The following is an 18,638-nucleotide window of genomic DNA, read 5'->3' as shown; positions in this document are numbered from 1 at the left end:
CCCAACTGGCCCTAGGATGTGGGGTCAGCTAGCATTAAGTTTTTGACAAACCAATAAAAGATGCTGGAAGTAAGAAGAATAATCCTGCCAGGACAAACTCTCAAGCCAAAATCACACATAAAATTTCTACCCCAAACACAATTCATTTGACTTTGTGATGCCCTCATAGGTACCAGTCCTTTACCCTTGGGTGCTTAATGCTGCCCCACTGGACTTTCCACCTTTTAGATGTCTTTTCAAAAATGTCTTATCAAAAACAGTCTTGTTAAATAGGATCCCTCAGATGTGCTATAATCATGTAATGTGGCAAACATTCAAGGAAGCTAGAGCAGTCATATCCTTGACAAAGGAAAAAAGGCAAGAGAACCTGGCAAGCATCAGAGCAGCACGCTTACTTCAAATTTCACAGAGTAAGTATAGATCAGCTTCAACTTCTTTGTAAATTCCCCAGGTATTTCCATAGGGGAGCCTTCACAAGTGAGTTGATCTTCATCTGTATGTTTATAGCTAAGAAAGGAGGAGAAAAATGGAGATATTTTTAAAGACCCAATTCTATGAAATTTCTGCTATATAGTTACTAAAACAATAATAACTTTTATATAAAGTGCTTTGAAGTTTACAAAGCATTTTACAAATATTATCTCATTTAGCTTCTCAACAACCATAGGAGATAGATGCTATCATCTCCTTTTTTGCAGATAAGGAAACTGAGGCAGATAGGGTGAAGTGACATGCCCAGGGTCACACAGCTAATAAGTGCCTCAGGCTGGATTTGAACATGAAAACGAGTCTTCCTGATTCCATGACCTGATGCTTTTTCTACTGCAATGCCACCTAGCTGCCCCATACATACAAATACACGTAGGCATATACATATGCACATACACACAACATACATACACATGGGCAGTCAGGTGGTACAGTAGATAAGAGTGCCAGGCCTGGAGTCAAGAAGACTCATCTTCTTCTGGCCTCAGACATTTACTAGCTGTGTGACCCTGGGCAAGTCCCTTTACCCTATTTGCCTCAGTGTCCTCATCTGTAAAATGAGCTGGAGAAAGAAATGGCAAACCACTCTCATATCCTTGCCAAAAATAAATAAATAAAACCCAAATGGGGTCACGAGGAGTTGGACATGGCTGAAAAATAACTGTACAACAACATACACACACACATACATATAATGCCCATCATTCAGCCTTTACTTGTCAAGTCAATTCGACAGATTTTAACTCATGTTAGGCAGTGGGGGTGGGGGAAGGGGGATGGGGACGCCAGTATTATACATAATGTGTGGTCTATACCCTTAAGAAATTTAGGAATATTCTAAGGGAATATGACACACAAATAACCGTAAGATAAAACAACAGGTGATTAATCAATGACAGGTAGAAGGAAATTGCTAGGAGAGGATTAAGGAGGTGAAGGCCATTACGACTGGGGGTGCTTTAAGGACAGCTTCTCAGACAAGGCAGAAATTCAATTCCTTAAGTGCAAGTGGGGTCATTAATCATTTTTTCACCCTACTTTATTTTTTGCATTTATTTAAAAGGCTATATTAAAAAACTCCTGTGGTGTTCCTGTTGTATTTTTTTTAAACTAATCTAATTAAAAAACCACACACTTAAAATTACCTTTTCGGCTCAAGCCTCGCAGTAACTAGTCGCGCTCCAGGCCAATTTTCATCTTTTGCACTGTGATATGTAATCGTGATGTCAACATGATTGAAGAGGTAAAACGTGTTTTTTTTGTTAAATTCAGACTGCCAGAAAAGAAAAAAAAATAGACTGTTTAAAGGCGTTTTTCAGTTTTCCCTACAAGCAAAAGGTCTAATTATAATAAAAAATAAGATTAGCTGCATTATCCAAAGCTACTAAGGGAACCGAGTTTTATGACTTCTAACGTCCCTTCCAGCTCTAAATCTATAAGCAATCATGCGCAACTGACCTATAAATTAAGCTGCTGGCTAAGTCTTGGGGAAAAAAATGCATTTTATTGATGCCTTCTGTCTTTTCAACACAGCCAATTCAACCCGCCCACTGCCTGGTCCAGACTGCATCCTCCCTTGTGACAAAGAAAAACAATTAAGCTAAAACATCGGACACAAGTGGCTGCATCTGACAATATATGCCACATTCTGTCCTAGCAGTCCCCCGCTTCTCTGCCCTCGGGGAGGAATGGATGTTCCATTATCTGTTCTCCCAGACCTTCACTGGCTTTTCAATTACTCAGAGTCTGACTTCCCCTTAGTGATCTTTTCACTTTCCATCACTGCAGTCATTATGAATATTGTTCTCTTGGTTCTGCATCAGTTAATACAAATCTTGCCATGTTTTTCCAAATTTCTCATATTTGTCACTTCTTTCTCTATAATAATAGATCATGACCTTCACATAATATGGTTTTTTTTCAACAGTTCCCACCTTGATGGACACCACTGTCTCCAGTTCTTTCCTCTCGCAAAGAGGAGTCTTCTGGTATGTACTGGATCATTACTTGATTTCCTCGGGGCCTACTAAGGGCACTGCCAGGTCAAAGGTATGTCTTGCCTTTAATTCACTCTGAATTAATACCCAGAAATGTTCATCTATGACACAGCTCTAACAACACTGAGATGGTAGCTAGTTCTACAATCATTTGATAGCCCAGTAAATCAAATATTTAACAAAATGGAATGACTATTTCAAACACAGTTGTGAAATCTACAGACTTTATCTTTGTACTTTACAGAACAGATAAACCACTGACACTAAACAAAGCTAGGTCACATATCTGATAGTAAAAGTGAATGAAGCTCAGCATGTAAATAGCCATCCACAGCTCCCTAGTGCTGACAGATATCTAACTTTGAGGCCCACTTGACTCTACCACACAAACCAGAGCAGGTCCCTCAGTGTCAGAAGACTATTACCCAATTCTGTCATTCCAGCTCCATAAGACACAATGAAGCACTCACTGGAGAAAGGAAGAAAACTTATTTGTTGTCATGTGCTGAGAGGCATAAAAAGAGTAGGATTCCTTTCTTTGTTTGATTTCCCCAAGATTTCAATCTTAGGTGAGGGTCTTGTACAGGATGCTAAATATAAAAGCTTTATGAATCACTCTAGGTTATTTCTTATTCCAAGTGACATTTTCAGAGGCTCAGAGTTGGACAGCATCTAGTCCAACCCCTACCTGGGCAGCCTTTGAACTATGACCACCTTCAGTAAGGTTTCTACCTCTCTTAATGCAGCCCAAGACTGCATTAGACTATGTTTGTCTGCCATATAACTGCTAATGTATCTTGAGCTGGTAACCCAGTACAAGGCCCATCTTCCTGCTAAGGGCGCACCATTCTGCCATGTTGCCCAAATTCCCAATATGGACTGTTTATATGCAAGGAGAAATCATCTCTAGTTTCAGCTCCCACCTCCAGGAGAAATGCTTCTAAAGGGGCAGCCAGGTAGCACAGCGAGTAAGAGCACCAGCTCCAGCATCGGGATGACCTGGAGATCAAATCCCGGGCTTAGACACTTAGCACCACACCCAGAAACACCTGGCCTTGTAACCTTGAGCAAGTTACTTAACCCCAATTGCTTTTAAAAATAAAAAAAAGATGTTTCTAAGATACTCAGTTCCAAATGACAAGCAGCACTTTACTTTTGTTTTAACACACAAAGAGGGAACAGGATTCCTGAAGATAAATGAAATTCACAGATTATTCCCCACCCACCCACTCTGTAACTAGAGATTCAACTTTCTCCTTTAGCCCAGAGAAAACAGGAGGACCAGGCTAAGGGTTGGGAGTTTCGATTCTTTTCCTTGCCTTATTTTTTTTTTTTTGGTCTAAAACTGCAAATCAGAAAGATGCTAAGAATTCTTTTTAGGCCAAAGGGAAACCACAGAAGGCACAAACTGCAACTGCTATTAAATGGTTCTCCATCATTAACATACCAATTGAATATTCACTTAAAGCTGAGTGCTCAGCATTGAGTCACACGAAGTTCTGAACTTTCCAACAAAGTTCTGAAGGCACACTACCCCAGAAAGAGTCAAAGCACAGAGAACCATGCCAAGATTCACCCTAACATCGACAGCATTCCGGAACACCCCAAGTCAGTTTCTGTTCTCAGATAAGTTCAAAAAGTGGCACTAAAAAAGATCTTAACAGTAATCTAGTCTAACACCAACCTAATCCAAAAGCGGAGGCTGAGGCCCAGAGAAGAGTCTGTCAGTAGCCTGTCCCCAACACGATCCAGCCTCCCTCTTATTAAAGCATGCGTCTGACTATTCGATCCCCTTACTCAATAAACTACATTAGTTACCCATTACCTCCAGGATGAAATATAAAGTCCTTGCTTTGGCGTCTAAAGCCATTCATAATCTGGCCCTTTCTTGCTTTTTCCAATCTTCTTACACTTCACTGCCCTCCAAATCCCTGGAGATACAGTGACTCTGGCCTTCTTGCTGTTCCTTGTACATGACCCTGCATCTCTGTGATTTAATACCGGGTGCCTCCAAGGCTTGGCCTTCCTGCCTCCCCTTCTCGATTCCCCCTGACTTCCTACCTTCTTCAGGAGCCCTTTCTCCATTCTCCCAACTACTCGGGCCTTCCCATTTGCTGGTGCCAGGCTTTTGCTCTTTTATTTCCAGTGCTTAGCTCCATGCTTGATGCACTGTAAGCACTTAAATGCTTACTGATGATGGTGACAATGATAATGGTATGTGGTGGAAGCCACAACTCAAACTCAGGGCCTGCTGGTTCCAAATGGGCTGCTTTTTCCCTATCACACTTCCTTATCCTATAGATAACACCCAGATGCAAGTATCCTGTCTGATTCATTCCTGAGTCACCAACGGAGCTGAGTGAGACCGTGTAAAGAGGTCTAGTTTTATTCAGGTCTTGCCATGTGCCAGCCTCCAGAAGTCTCAGCCCATGCCTCACTGTAGCAGAGAGGGCCCCTAGATCTGCCACACTCAAACAGCTTCCAATCAGATCTCAGGGACAGATTATGCCTGCTTGGGAAGAGCGGCCTAGTGAAGGACAAAGATGCTCATCACCACTGGTCCCCAGCTAATGAAACAAGGAAAACAACAAAAGGCCCCTACTCGACTTGTACAGTGACAGTGGCAGAGTAGGAGAAAAGGGGTTCTGGGGCACTAGCTTTTAAATGTGAGACCCTTAACCAGGGACTAACCAATGAACAGACTACTGAACAAACTTAATCCTATGAACTTTGAAAGAAACGAAACCAGACAGCAAAAAGAAGTAGCAGCTGGATGGCTCATGGGGTCTCCTGAAAGAAGCAAATAAAGGACGTGGCAGGGTTGGTGTTGTCATGAAGCCAGAAACAAGGAACAGCATTACTTCATGAGCTGCTTGGTCCTCTTGTATCACAGTACTGCTGACAAGCATGGTGGATGTGAGCAAGCGGTGACATGTCACCAATCAAGACATTCATGGGACAAGCAGCATAAAGAATATCATTAGACAGCTGTATGGACAGAGAGGAAGAGAAACCGGCCACTCGCGGGTGGAGGAGGCGCCCCCCCCGCGTGGGCAGATGAGGCAGTTCCCCCCATAGGCGCACAAGGCGGCCCTCCCCGCCATGTGTGGGCTGGCTCCCCATGGACAATTCACTGGAAAAAATGGCAGAGATGCAGAGGATGGAGAAGGATGGATGGATTGGGCCCTGCACCCTTAGAGGTGACTACCCTCACTGATGAAACCAAAGACTAGACTAAAGCAAAGCTAGATCAAGGATGAAACTGCTAGACTGATGAACAGTAACAAACCGTCTCCATAAATGACAGTGGAGCCACTACCCTCGCATTCAGTCTTGGTCATGTTACATGAGGAAGGGAATTAAGGCACATAGAGACGGGAAGAAAACCTTGCTCCCACTCTTCTCCCATGCTCAAGGGTACAATAAAGAAATGGCTGCTAATGTCATGCTACCAGCTCTCCAGAAGTTTTCAGTTGGATCAACATTAAAAATTGCCAATAGTATACTAGGGGTTTCTACATGATGTCAGATGTGAAAAGTAAACTTTGGACGTCCAAATACAGGGGAAAAAAAAGATAACTGAAGCATAAGGTCAAATAAGGAGGTAGATCATTTTCTGTGATTAATGTTAATAATATTCTATGCTATACACCGGCCCCAGTGTCGGGATGACCTGGGGATCGAATCCGGGCTCAGACACTTAGCACCCACCCAGAAACACCTGGCCGTGTAACCTTGAGCAAGTTACTTAACCCCAATTGCTTAAAAAATATATATATTCTATGCTATAGATGGGCTATCAACAGGAAACTTTCTTTCCCTGGGTAACCCAACCTGAAATATGACTTCAAATGTTACCAATGAGTTGTTTTGTTTTGGAGGGGCAATTGGGGTTAAGTGACTTGCCCAGGGTCACATGATTAGTTTTTGTGTTAAGTGTCTGAGGCCGGATTTGAACTCAGGTCCTCCTGACTCCAAGGCTGGTGCTCTACTCACTGAGCCACCTAGTCACCCCTACCAATGAGTTTAAGGTGTCTTTCTAGATATCGTCAACAAGGAACCAACCTCAACTATTATCAGAATAAAATCAGCAATAAACTACAACCCCATAACAGTATTCTTTCTACTAAAACGTAATGTTTCTGACCAAATAAACCTTTGAGTAGACATTAAGAGAGAAAAAGGCCTGGCTGGATGACAAGAACATTCCAATTAGCTTAACATTTCTTTCCTAGGGTCAATAAATAATTGGCTTTTTCATGGACATTCGCCTCTTATGAGTTCAGTAGCATGAGCTAGTTGTCCCATAGAGTAATCACCTCTGAATGACCTTGGTACCAGGGTCTCAAAGCCCAGACCCAGAGGGCTAAGGCACTGGAGTTTGGACCCCTGATGATTCAACAGAGGACACCCAACAAGCCATGGGGCCTGCCTAGAGCTGCCTAGTAGCCAAGTGATCTAGAAGTACACAAAAACAACACGCAAGATGATGGGTGAGCCTTTGTTGCCAAACTGATGCAGTGCGACTGTTCCCAGAAATAAGAAGATCACAAAAGGAAAAGTATTTAACAACACAAGATATTCATCTGTACTACAGACCTAGGAGTAAACAACCAGCTCTTCAACCTAAGAATGTATGCTATCTGTAGAGTTGCCAGAAAACCATTCAAATCCAGTGAAGACAAGCAGCAAGTCTTTCAGGAACCTAGCAGAAGGTGGCCATGATTACCAATCCTGACTTTGAGAAAGCCCAGCAATAGCTTCAATGATCTCAGAGGTTACCATATGAAATTCTGAAACTCTCAAATCCAATGTGATATTCAGCAGCAATGTAAAGGAGAGAGAAAGACTAGAAAGGAGAGAATGCTATAGAAACCAAATGGCAAGGCCCAAAAGGTTAGGAGAATAAGCGGACTTTGGTGGCAACCCCTAATTCTGTAGTTAAGTTCTCTGTCTGATGGCTGTTAATATCATGACCTGCCAAGAACCTTGAAAGAGGTCACTGTCACATGTCACATTAACATGGCAAGACAAGGCCAAAAAATAGATGCTAGCAGAATCCCACATGCGGATTGGAGAAGAAACACAGTGCTTATCAAAAGGTAATCTTAAGCAATAAAGCAGAAGCATTAACCGCTGGCTGGCAGAGCACTTGGTATACAAAAGTCAGAAAAAGGTGAGCATTCCTCAGCAAAGATATCCATCATAGCCCCAGAGGCAGAAACTTGGAGCTATAAATAAGAGGTTTTCTACCTGGCAGAGTGTGAACTTCTCAGAGAGTAGATGCAAGACGTCCCTGCGGATGGAAAAGCTGAAAGTCCCCACTGCTGGAAATCAGCTGAAGAAGAAAAAACTATGCAGACAGCCCTGGTCTGGGAATCAGTCGACCTATGTGACTTTCAGCTAATCACCTCCCCTCTTGGAAAATGAGGAAATCCATCAGTCTGGAGAATCTCTGAGGTTCCTTTCCAGCTGGGATATTTATGGTTCTAAACCTATACAGAGGTGGCCATTAGGTGCATGTCTAACGAACTACACTCTAAATTTAGCATGGATATCAGTTCTGAAAGTCTCTCACTGCTTCCTTCATTAACCTCTAGAGGAAAAAAAAGCTGCCAGTTTTTGAACAATTTTTTTTAAAAAGACGAGATAGAATTTTAAAAGCATCAATTTGCTAAAGGAGCATACTATAGCTAGTTGGTACGATTAGTACCGTACCGTAATGAATCCCCTGCAGTGGCTGTATATCCCCAAATGTGCGTTATTCAAAGTTGTAATTCTGTAAAGTAAAGTCTCTGGTTCCAGCCCAATGGAAATTTGCAAGTGGGAATTCCAGTAATATGACCACTTCTGGGAAAATCCATTGTTTTCACTACTCAGGACCTAGCAATAATCCTCAGCTCCTAAGACCTAATTAATTATATTTCCTATCATGCAGATTTACCCCATTCAAGAATTTAGAATACAGATTTTCCCAATATTCATGCTTCCCAACCAAGTGAAAGATAGGATTGCAGGTATACAATTAGATTAAACAGATGGTCTTTGAGGTCCCTTCTCTTGAACTATGAGAAACAGAAGTTCTCCAAAACAATCCAAAGCTTCTTTCTCCTTCAAATCCCCAGCGAACAAACAAAAAAATAACTCCACAAAATTTGGGGACCCTCTTGATGAGGTAACTGCTAGAAACTCCAAGATGAATTCCAAAGATAAAATCACTGAATTGATTTCCCAAGAAGAAAAGTCTACAATGTCTTTATTTTTCTTTCTGTTCCTAAAAAAAAAAAGCTATTTGCCAAAACCCTGATCTCTTGCCCATCTGATTTCTGGTGGCCCTGTTGGGACTGAGATCACTTGTCAACCTAGGAATGTCTATCTTCTTTTAATTCTTTTTTACCTATTCTCAACATGCAGTCCATTCATTCATGGCTGCCCATTTCGGCCCATCTGTTGGGGGTACCACCAATTTAATAGTGCTTAAAAATGGAATACCAATTCAGGATGTCAGGATTTTTATACTCATTCAAACAGAGAATGAGGCAGCTAGCAAATGTGGACTTAGGAAGATGAGTTCAAATCCTGCCTCAGACACTTACTAGCTGTGTGGCCTTGGGCAAGTTACTTCCCCAATCCAGGCCACAGTTGTAAAATGAAGGGGTTAAACTTACTGGCCTCCAAGGTCCCTATCAGCTCAAAATCTATGATTCTGTGATCCTGCCAGCAACTTCAAAAGTGAATTTCAGCATGCCGGGACACACAGAGTTAACATACAAAGGTACCAGCATATAAGTAAGAGCCAAGCCTGGAGTCAGGAAGACTCACCTTCTTGAGTTCAAATCCAGCCTTAGACACTTACAACTTGTGTGTCCCTGGGCAAGTCACTTCACCCCATTTGCCTCAGTTCCTCATCTGTAAAATGTACTAGAGAAGAAATGGCAAACCACCCCAGGATCTCTGCCAAGAAAACCTCAAATGGGGTCACCCAAGAGTCAGACACAGGACTGAAAAATGAATAAACAACCACCATGTAAATCTGTACGAGGACAGGGTAATATTTTTGAAGAGTCCTAGATCCTTTACTAAAAAATGACCTGGAGTACTGCCCAAGTCATATCCAATACTTTGTGACCCAAAAGAATACAGTACAGATGTAAGATAACAGCTACTAAATGTCTGACTACTAAAGATCCTGAAATCAAGGACATTCAATTGTTCAGGAGAAATTGCTGCATCAAAAGGCATTTTTATCTAAGCTAAATGCGTGATTCATCAATTTCAATATACTTTGGAAATGAGCTTATGGAAAGAGAAGATAAAATGCGCATATGGAGCAAAAGTCACAAAAGTATTATCTAGAAACCAGGGGAATTTTACATTAGGAACAATAATTCTTTATAAATCTTCGAGGACTTTGTACAGAATGATTAAAAGGCCACTGCCCAGGAATGAACTACAATGAGAGCTTTTGCTGCTGCCAGTATTCCTATCTGTGCAAGTATATTTAAAGTATAGGTATAAGCCACCTGCAGTTGTCCTTAAATGGCTCCATAAAAACAGAACTTTAGGCAAACAACATTCCAGAGGACAGTTGGTACCTTAGAAACAAGGGCATAAATCAGAAATGGCCTGGGAAGTAAAGACTGGAAGGTGCAGGGGTAGAGAGGCTAAGGCTGTTCTGGAGGGGAGGAAGAGCATGGGAGGAGATAGTACTTGTCCAACAATAGGGGTGGAGAATGATGGAGAAAATAAACAACAAAAACAACAAAAGAATAACCTACCTGCAAAAAGATTCCCCGCACCACTAATCATAACCAACAAAACCAAAACCCCCTAAAAACCATCCATGTGCTCAAAGATTGTTGCCAAATCTTGCTGTTTCTACCTTAATGACATCTCTCACAGCTAACCCCTTCTCTCAACTCACCACCTTAACTCAGGCCATCATCACCTCTCTCTGAGATTATTGCAACAGCCTCCACATTGGTCTCCCTGCCTCAAGTCTCTCCCCTCTCTGATCTATCCTCCACCCCCCTGCCAAAGTAGATTTCCTTCAACACAGATCTGAACATGTGACTCCCCTACTCAATCAACTCCAGTGGCTCCCTATAGCCCATAAAGAAAATAATAAAGTTCTCTGCTTAGATTTTAAAACCCTACACCCTGGCCCCAACCTGTATTTTCTATCTCATTGTCTAACAGTCTCTCACCTACACTCTGGGATACAAACTGGTCTCACACATGGTAAGTATTCTTTCCCCTATCTCTATCCCTTTGCATGGGGCCATTCCCCATGCCTGTAATGCACTTTCTCCTTCCCTTCACCTCAGAGTCCTTTTCTTCCTTTGTGACATCGCTCAGGTACCATCTCCCGCACAAAGCCATTCCTGGTGCCCCCAATTGCTACCATCTTCCCTCCTTCCCCCCAAACTGTCTTGTCTCTAACTGCACACACTTGTGTACATACTGCTTCTCTCCCCCAGCGGAATGTAAGGTCATTGCTAACTGGAATAATTTCATTCTTTCTCCTTGTATCTCCAATACATAAGTCCAGGTCTGGCACATAGTAGGTACTGCCCAAATACTTGGTTAGTGACTGATCTCAATGTACAGAGGGTTAGGACGAGGAAGTGGAACTAGACCTGTGATCTTAGAGAGAAAGGGAGCTGCCAAATGAGGAAACTCCTTCTACCAATCCAGGTTGGCATTTGCTCTAACACTAGTCTTTGAGAGCGCTGTGAGATGGACAGTCACCCAGCTGGTAAGAGACAGAGGCAGGACTTAAAGGAAATGGGGGAAAGGAGTAAGCATTTATTAAAGACCTACTATGTGCCGAGCACTGTGCTGAGTACTTTTATAAATATTATTTAATTTGATCCTCATAACAGCCCTGGGACATAAGAGCTGTTATTATACCCATTTTACAGTTGAAGAAACTGAGGCAGACAGAGGATAAGTGACTTACATAGGGTCATATAGCCAGCAAAAGTATATAGTTGAATTTGAACACAGGACTTCCTGACTCCAGGCCCTGAACTCCACTGTGCCACTTAGATGCCTCTCTTGTTATGATGACCACATGTAAATCCTGTATGATGTACATAGAAACAGCAAATAGATTAAAAAATAAATAGGAAATGAAAATAGGAAAAGCATATCTGACAGAGGATGTGGATAAAGTGCCTACCTGGCACCTCCTGTGGGATAGGGTTGGTGCCTCATCGCCTCCATGGAAAACGTAAGGGGGGGGGTCACAGAGATAGATGCAAGCTACCTAAGATCTGGCCAGATGTAAGGAAAATTGGCATGGCTAGCCTGGCTTCAGAGGCCCAGGATCATCCCACCAAGTGCACAGCCCCAGGATGCAGCCAGGTGGATGCTGGATGTATGCCCCAGTAGGAAAGGAGAGATACAAGGGGGCTTGGGAATGAATGGGAAGAGAGAGAAGGTGGATTTCTGGTGGTAGCTGGAGAAAGAAGGAAAAGAGGAAGAAGAGCAATCCTATGGAAAGTAAGGAACAGATGCCACAGAAGAAATTACTTGAGCTCTCATTTCTATAGTTCCTTATGGACTAGCTATCATTTAATAATATCATCTCCCATTTGAAAAGGATTTTAGGGGTCACAAACTGCTTTCCATATATTATCTCAATGCTGAGAGATACAGATTATTATTATTCTCATCTTAAAGATAGGGAAACTGAGGCTGAGAAAGTTTTAGTGACTTGCCCAGGGTCACACAGCAAGTAAGTGTCAGAGGCCGCATTTGAACTTAGGTCTTCTTGACCCCATGCCCAGTGCTCTACCATCCCCTTTGCTCCTCACAAGAATCCTCTAAGATACACATTAGAAGGGAGAGCAAACAAAGAGAGGGAGAATCTCAAGGCAGATGAAATCAAAGGCAAATTAATTAAATAGGGGAGGCGTAGTCAAGATGGTGGAGTAGAAGCACAACCTCCTAGCGGCTCTGGCTTCCACCTTCCCCAATCAATGTAAAAAGGAGACTCTGAACAAACTTTGGAGCTGCAGAACCCACAAAATGATACAGAGAAGCTAACTTCCAGCGCAGTGCTCTGGGAGGGTAAGCCCAGGCCCTGTGAGCCAGAGGTTTTAGCCCCAGGGTGGGCCTGACCAGTGGCCGGCTGGAGGGACTCCAGATTACCAGCAGCTGTGGCCTTTTCCAGAATTATCAACACAGATATGCGAAGGACAAAGTGAGAGGTCAGTGCAGTGTGGACACTGGGACCCAGTAGTTGGGAGTGCGTCAGCTTCTTGCCCGCTGAGGGCTGCCATGCAGCCACCATGTGGCAGCTTTAGCTCCTGGCCTGCAGAGTGTAGGGGGACCAAGCAACCAGTTTGACGGGTAATCGCTCTTGCTTTAACCTTCTTGGATATGGATTGCAGTCTAGGGTGGAGGTCCTGGGATGTGTGATGAGCTTCCCAGAGCGTGTGGACGCTTCAGAGAGGGCACCTATCTAAAACCTCCAGCAGCTGAGAAAATCCCAGCATTTGGGATGAAAGCTCCCCTGTCTGGTGGCAGAGTCCTACTGTGGCAAAAAGCCCAGGGGTCAAGTGACTGAGGGACAACATGACCAGGCAAAGGAAAAAAAGCAAACAGAAGATTCCAATATTAGACTCCTATTTTGGGGACAAAAAAGATCAAAGCATGGAATAGGAGGAAGACAGTGAAGTCAGAACTCCTGCATCAAAAGCTTCAAAGGAAAATAAGAGCTGGTTATAGGCCACAGAGGACCTTAAGAAGCAGATAAGAGAAGTGAAGGAAAAATTGGGGAGAAATGAGAATGATGCAAGAAAATTACGAAATGAGAGTCAACAACCTGACTGAGAAAAATTATACCTTAAAAAATAGACTAACTCAAATGGCAAAAGAGGCTCAAAAAGGCAATGAGGAGAAGAATGCCTTAAAAAGCCAAATTTGCCAGATGGAAAAAGAATCTCAAAAGCTCAATGAGGAGAATCATTGCTTCAGAACTAGATTGGAGCAAATGGAAGTTAATGACTTTATGAGAAATCAAGATGCTATTAAACAGATCTGAACAAATGAAAGAATAGAAGGCAATGTGAAATATCTCATGGGAAAAACCACTGACCTGGAAAATAGATACAGGAGAGATAATTTAAAAATGATTGGACTACCTGAAAGCCATGATCAAAGTAAGAACCTAGAAATCATCCTCCAGGAAGTTCTCAAAGAAAACTGCCCTGATGTTTTAGAACCAGAGGGCAAAATAGAGCTTGAAAGAATCCACCGATCACCTCCTGAAAAAGATTCCCAAAAGAAAACTCCTAGGAATATTACAGCCAGGTTCCAAAATTCCCAGATCAAGGAGAGAATATTACAAGCAGCCAGGAAGAAACAATTTGAATATTGTGGAAACACAATCAGGATAACCCAGGATCTGGCAGCTTCTACACTGAGGGATCGATCAAAGGGCTTGGAATGTGATATTCTGGAGGTCAAAGGAGCTGGGATTAAAACCAAGAATCACCTACCCAGCAAAACTGAGTATCATGTTTCAGGGGAAATTATGGTCATTCAGTGGAATAGAGGAGTTTCAATCATTCTTGATGAAAAAATCAGAGTTGAACAGAAAATTTGACATTCAGATACAAGAGGCAAGAGAAGCATGAGAAGGTAAACAGGGAAAAGAAATCATAAGGAACTTATCAAAGTTGAACTATTAACATTCCTACATGGAAAAACAATCATTGTAACTGATGAAACTTTTCGAAGTATGAAAATAGTTGAAGGGAATAAAAATATGAATATATGAGGGTATACGGGCATATGAATACATATGTGAATGTGTGCATATATCTTTACAGGTATACATAGATAGAGGGCACAGGACTAATTTAATAGGAAGGGATGATACTTAAAAGGTGGAAATTAAGAGGTGAGAGAGGAATATAATGAGAGGAGATGGGGAGAGACAGAATGGGGTAAGCTATGTCATAAAGAAGAAGCAAGGGAAAATGATTACAATGGAGGGGAAGAATAAGAAGGCAAAAGGGAATGGGTCAACCTTATTCCCATTGAATTTGGCTCAGAGAAGGAATGAAATACACACTAAATAGGGTATCTCACCCTACAGGAGAGTGGGGGGAAGGGGATGAGAAGGGGGATTATGGAAATGAAGGCAGGCTCAGGGGGAGGGAAGTTGGAATCACCCACTTTTGAAAAGGTACAGGGTCAAAGTAGAGAATAGAACAAGTGGAAGGTGGGATGGGAGGGAGAGAAATATAGTCAGTCTTTTACAATATATCAACTATGTTAATGTTTCGCATAAGCTACACATGTACAACCTGAACTGTTTATCTTTCCAGTAAGGGCGGGTGACAAGGGAGGAAGGGAATGAATATGGAATTCAAAGTTTTAAAATTAAATGTTTAAAATATATATATATATACTATTATTAATACTATATTACATGTAATTGTGAAATAAGATATACAGGGCACTGGGACATAGAGATATACCATGCCCTACTGGAAAAGTCGAAAGGGATATGGGAGAAAATAGGGGAGAGAGCAGATTGGAGGAGGGGATATCCTGTGGGACTATTTTGGGGCAGTGGGTAGGGGAAAAAAAGGGGAGAAAATTTGTAACTCAAAATCTGGCAGAAATGAATGATGTAAATCACAAATTAATAAAGCATTTGAAAAATGAAAAAAAATAAATAATTGAACAATTAAATTAATTGAGCTAAATTCAAGGGAGGTGCTAAGAGGTCCCTGCAAACCAGAAATATTCTTTGTTTGTCATAGGCATTCCGTAATTATTGAATTTTATTACAAAGTAGCTTTGTAGTCACTATTTCAACATCTTGTTTTCTAGCACAAAATCAGTTTTCCAACTTTGTTTTCCCTTTGGAGCATGAGCAATGATCAGCTATATAAAGGAAGTCTCTGGCACAGGGCCACTTGTAACAGAGTGTCATTACCAAACCCTACAATGGGCTTAGCACCCAGGACCTCAGAGCACTCCCAACAAGACCCAGCAAGGCACACAAACCAGGCAGGAAATAGACACAGGCAGGAAACACCCTGCTTTGCTCTGGAAGAGGCCTCATCTGCTTCAAGAGCTCACTGCTCAGTAAGAGCAGGGCAGTGGGCCAGTCTGGACAATCAGAGGCAACAGCCCTGTGGTTTCTGCTTTTAGGATGATAGCAGGCTGCTCCAGCAGGGAAGAGAGGCTGGTGAAGGCCTGAAGGACTGTGCCCGACAGCTCCTTTCTCCCCACAGAAATCAACTGGTGACGCTAGGTGGCATATGTACATATATATGCATATCCATCATCATAATTTTTATAGAGCACTTACTATAGACAGACAGATAGATAGCTACTGCTACAGATATTGCTGTAAAGTTTGTAAAGTGCTTTACATAATCTCATTATGAGAAGTCTCACAAAGAGTTTCCCAGAGTAGTGGGCGACAAGGGCTGGCATAAGTTAAAAGCAGCCACCACTGTGCCTAGCACCAGTTTGGAGGGGAGGGGTGTGGGGGCAAGACACAGGGCAGAAGGAACACTCAGCTGAAGCAAAGACCAGGCCTGGAAGGGGTAGAGAGAAAGAGCTGTGTCCCATACTGCTGCTGAGAGCCCTTAAAACAAGGGGCCAAGATGCAAGAGGAAGGATACCCTGCCCTTTGGGCAAAACCCTTTTTGTCCCAAGCTAGTAATGGCTTTGAGAGTTAGCCAAGACAGCTGCCAACCTGAAGTCAGAACTATGAAACTTTATTTAAGCAAGGCGGAAGGGCAAGGAGAATTTTTCCTATGCCCTTTAAAAATGTAGTAGGTTTGTTTGTGTCAGCACCATATAAGGCCTATGAATGACAAAGTAGAAATTGGCTTCTGTCCCAAGGGCTGCAGGAATGTGCTCCTACTCTCCAGGTTATCAGGGAGAATAAAATGTCCCTTGGAAAAAAGAGAAGGCGGCCTTCAAAGAGGAAACGGAATGAAGAAGGCCTGCCGAACCTCAGGAGGAGACTCGCCCACCTCTGGGAGAAATAGCTCCTGGGGCTTCCCAAAATGAGGTGCCAGGTGCAGAGGTGAGCTCAGGTAAGAGCTTGTCCAATAATGCTCAAAGGGAGGGGAGAAGAGCAGTGTGGTGGGCACTCTCTGCTGACAGTAAAGTAAGGCAGCCATTTATCAACTAGAAACAGACAAAGGAGGGGCAGCTAGGTGGTGCAGTGAACAGAGCACCAACCCTGCAGTCAGGAGGACCTGAGTTCAAATCCAGCCTCAGACACGTACTAGCCGTGTGACCTTGGGCAAGTCATTTAACCCCAATTGCCCTCCTAAAAGAAACAGAGGGATCTGATGTGGCAGACAGCAGGGGTGCCACAGGGCTGGAGAAGGGGGCAATGGACTCTACAGATTTAAGAGACCAACGAGCTTGACTTTGATTCCTAGCAAAATACAAAAATATATCAGGGCATGGATCCCAGATGGGAAGGAGAGTCATCCAAGGACCTGAGAACTCCTGGGGATTCATGTGGGGGCAGAATATAGCACCAAAAGGAATCTAAAAAGGCTCGTACTGAGGATTAGGAAGTACTAGACAAAAACGTTAGACCTTGGGGGCCAAGAGGTGTTTCCATTACTACTGAAGAGAGGATGGTGGGTTTGGGAAGTGAACTGACAAAGACAGACATCTTAGAACCTAAGATTTCCATTGTTTGACCACAGCTTAAAATACAGAAATGCCAGGCTCTTAGTGAGGGACAAGAGTTGCTAAGAACCTATTCTGCCAGAGTCTTGGTAGTCTAATCAAAACAGCTTTAAACCAAAAAGTATTTAAGGGGGAAGGAAGAAAATGACCTTCATAGACCTGAGAAGTCTGGTACCACAGCAAATCCGGGATAAAAGAAACAAAGAATAACAGAAGAGAGAGACACAGTTCCTTCTCCAAGGAGAGAACAAGCAATAAACCCCATGGCCACATGGGTAGTAAAATGTACAAAGTATGGATTTAAAAGAGTGATAGAGAGATTTTAACATTAAAAGACAAACCAAATCTCATAGATAGCAGAGCTTTTCCAAAATGACCAGTATAGGCTTTAAAAAGCAGGAGTAGCATAGCAGGGTATATTGGGAACATACACACTCGTGTAAGGAAACCTAGGAACTTGTGAGCAGCAACAGGACAGAGCGCATCTGGCGAAGGATTGGGGGCGAATCAGAAGCAACATTCTCCTAGGTGTACACCACAGGCCACCTGGATGAAACAAGGAATTAGATGAGGCATTTAGCAAATAGATTAAAAAACCTGGCATGCTAACACAGTATTATAATGATGGGGGACTTCAACTCTCCGGGCATCTGCTGGTGCATTCACTCTGCCAAAGGCAGAGCAGATGATACGTTTCTGACTTGCCTTAATGATAATTTCATCCTTCCAAAGGTGGAGAAAGCAACAAGAGGAAGCACTATTCTGAACAAGCTTTTGGCCAACAAGAAGGAAGGAAGTGCTGAAATGAAGTCTTGAGAACCTTGAAGGGAAATGACCACTCTCCAGAACTGTTTATGAGAGACAATGACAAATCAAGCACCATCTACCGCCCACCCTAGACTGCCAGGGCTTCAGAGAAAGGAGAGGTAGGGGGCCAATCAGTCTTAAAAGCATGCAAAGCTCTTTCAGAATCAAACTCTGATGACACAGGCAGAAATAATTCTGATGAAGAAGAAAAAAGGGGAGACCAAAGTAGACAATGATGATACACAGGAAATGCATTAACAAACTCACATTTAAACACACACCCACATCCATACACACAGATAGAAGATAAAAGTGAAGACAGGTTACAGAGAATAAGAAGAAAGAGACTTTACTAGCTTGGTCCTCTAAGAAGTGCCAGTGCCAGGAGTGCTAGAGCTGAGATTGGTGATGAATGCTATACACACTCCCCAAAAAGGGGCCTTTTCTGAGCTAGGTTGGAGGCAAGAAGAGAATCAAAGAAGGGATACTGCTCACGGGAGATGGAATGATGAGAATGGCTGACAGTGAGCAGGGAGAATGAGCCAAACACACTGCTTCTGTTCTCTTTCAAAGAGGAAGATCTTTAGATAGAGAAGTATAAAACAAAAATGGCTAGGGGCAAGAAGAACCCCAGGATAAGTAAGGAGGATGGGT

The 18,638-nt window shown here is 42.7% G+C and overlaps 1 protein-coding gene across 1 annotated transcript in view; it reads right to left on the bottom strand.

Moving 5' to 3' along the window:
* The window catches only part of LOC138150707 (transmembrane 9 superfamily member 2-like), a 77,941-nt gene that overhangs the window by 33,064 nt on the left and 26,239 nt on the right, over positions 1–18,638 (bottom strand). The window contains exons 6-7 of the mRNA XM_069074158.1: positions 1,635–1,762; positions 396–507 (exon numbers count right to left, since the gene is read on the bottom strand). Of these exons, the coding sequence (XP_068930259.1) occupies positions 396–507; positions 1,635–1,762 (240 nt within the window). The remainder of the gene's footprint in view (positions 1–395; positions 508–1,634; positions 1,763–18,638) is intronic.

The sequence above is a fragment of the Petaurus breviceps genome, unplaced genomic scaffold, assembly GCF_028583685.1.
Source record: "Petaurus breviceps papuanus isolate PSGF00001 unplaced genomic scaffold, PetGlider_PUasm1.0 90881, whole genome shotgun sequence".
Lineage (NCBI taxonomy): Eukaryota > Metazoa > Chordata > Mammalia > Diprotodontia > Petauridae > Petaurus > Petaurus breviceps.
Note: the sequence above shows the minus strand (reverse complement) of the source record. Positions and strands in the feature narration are given on the sequence as shown.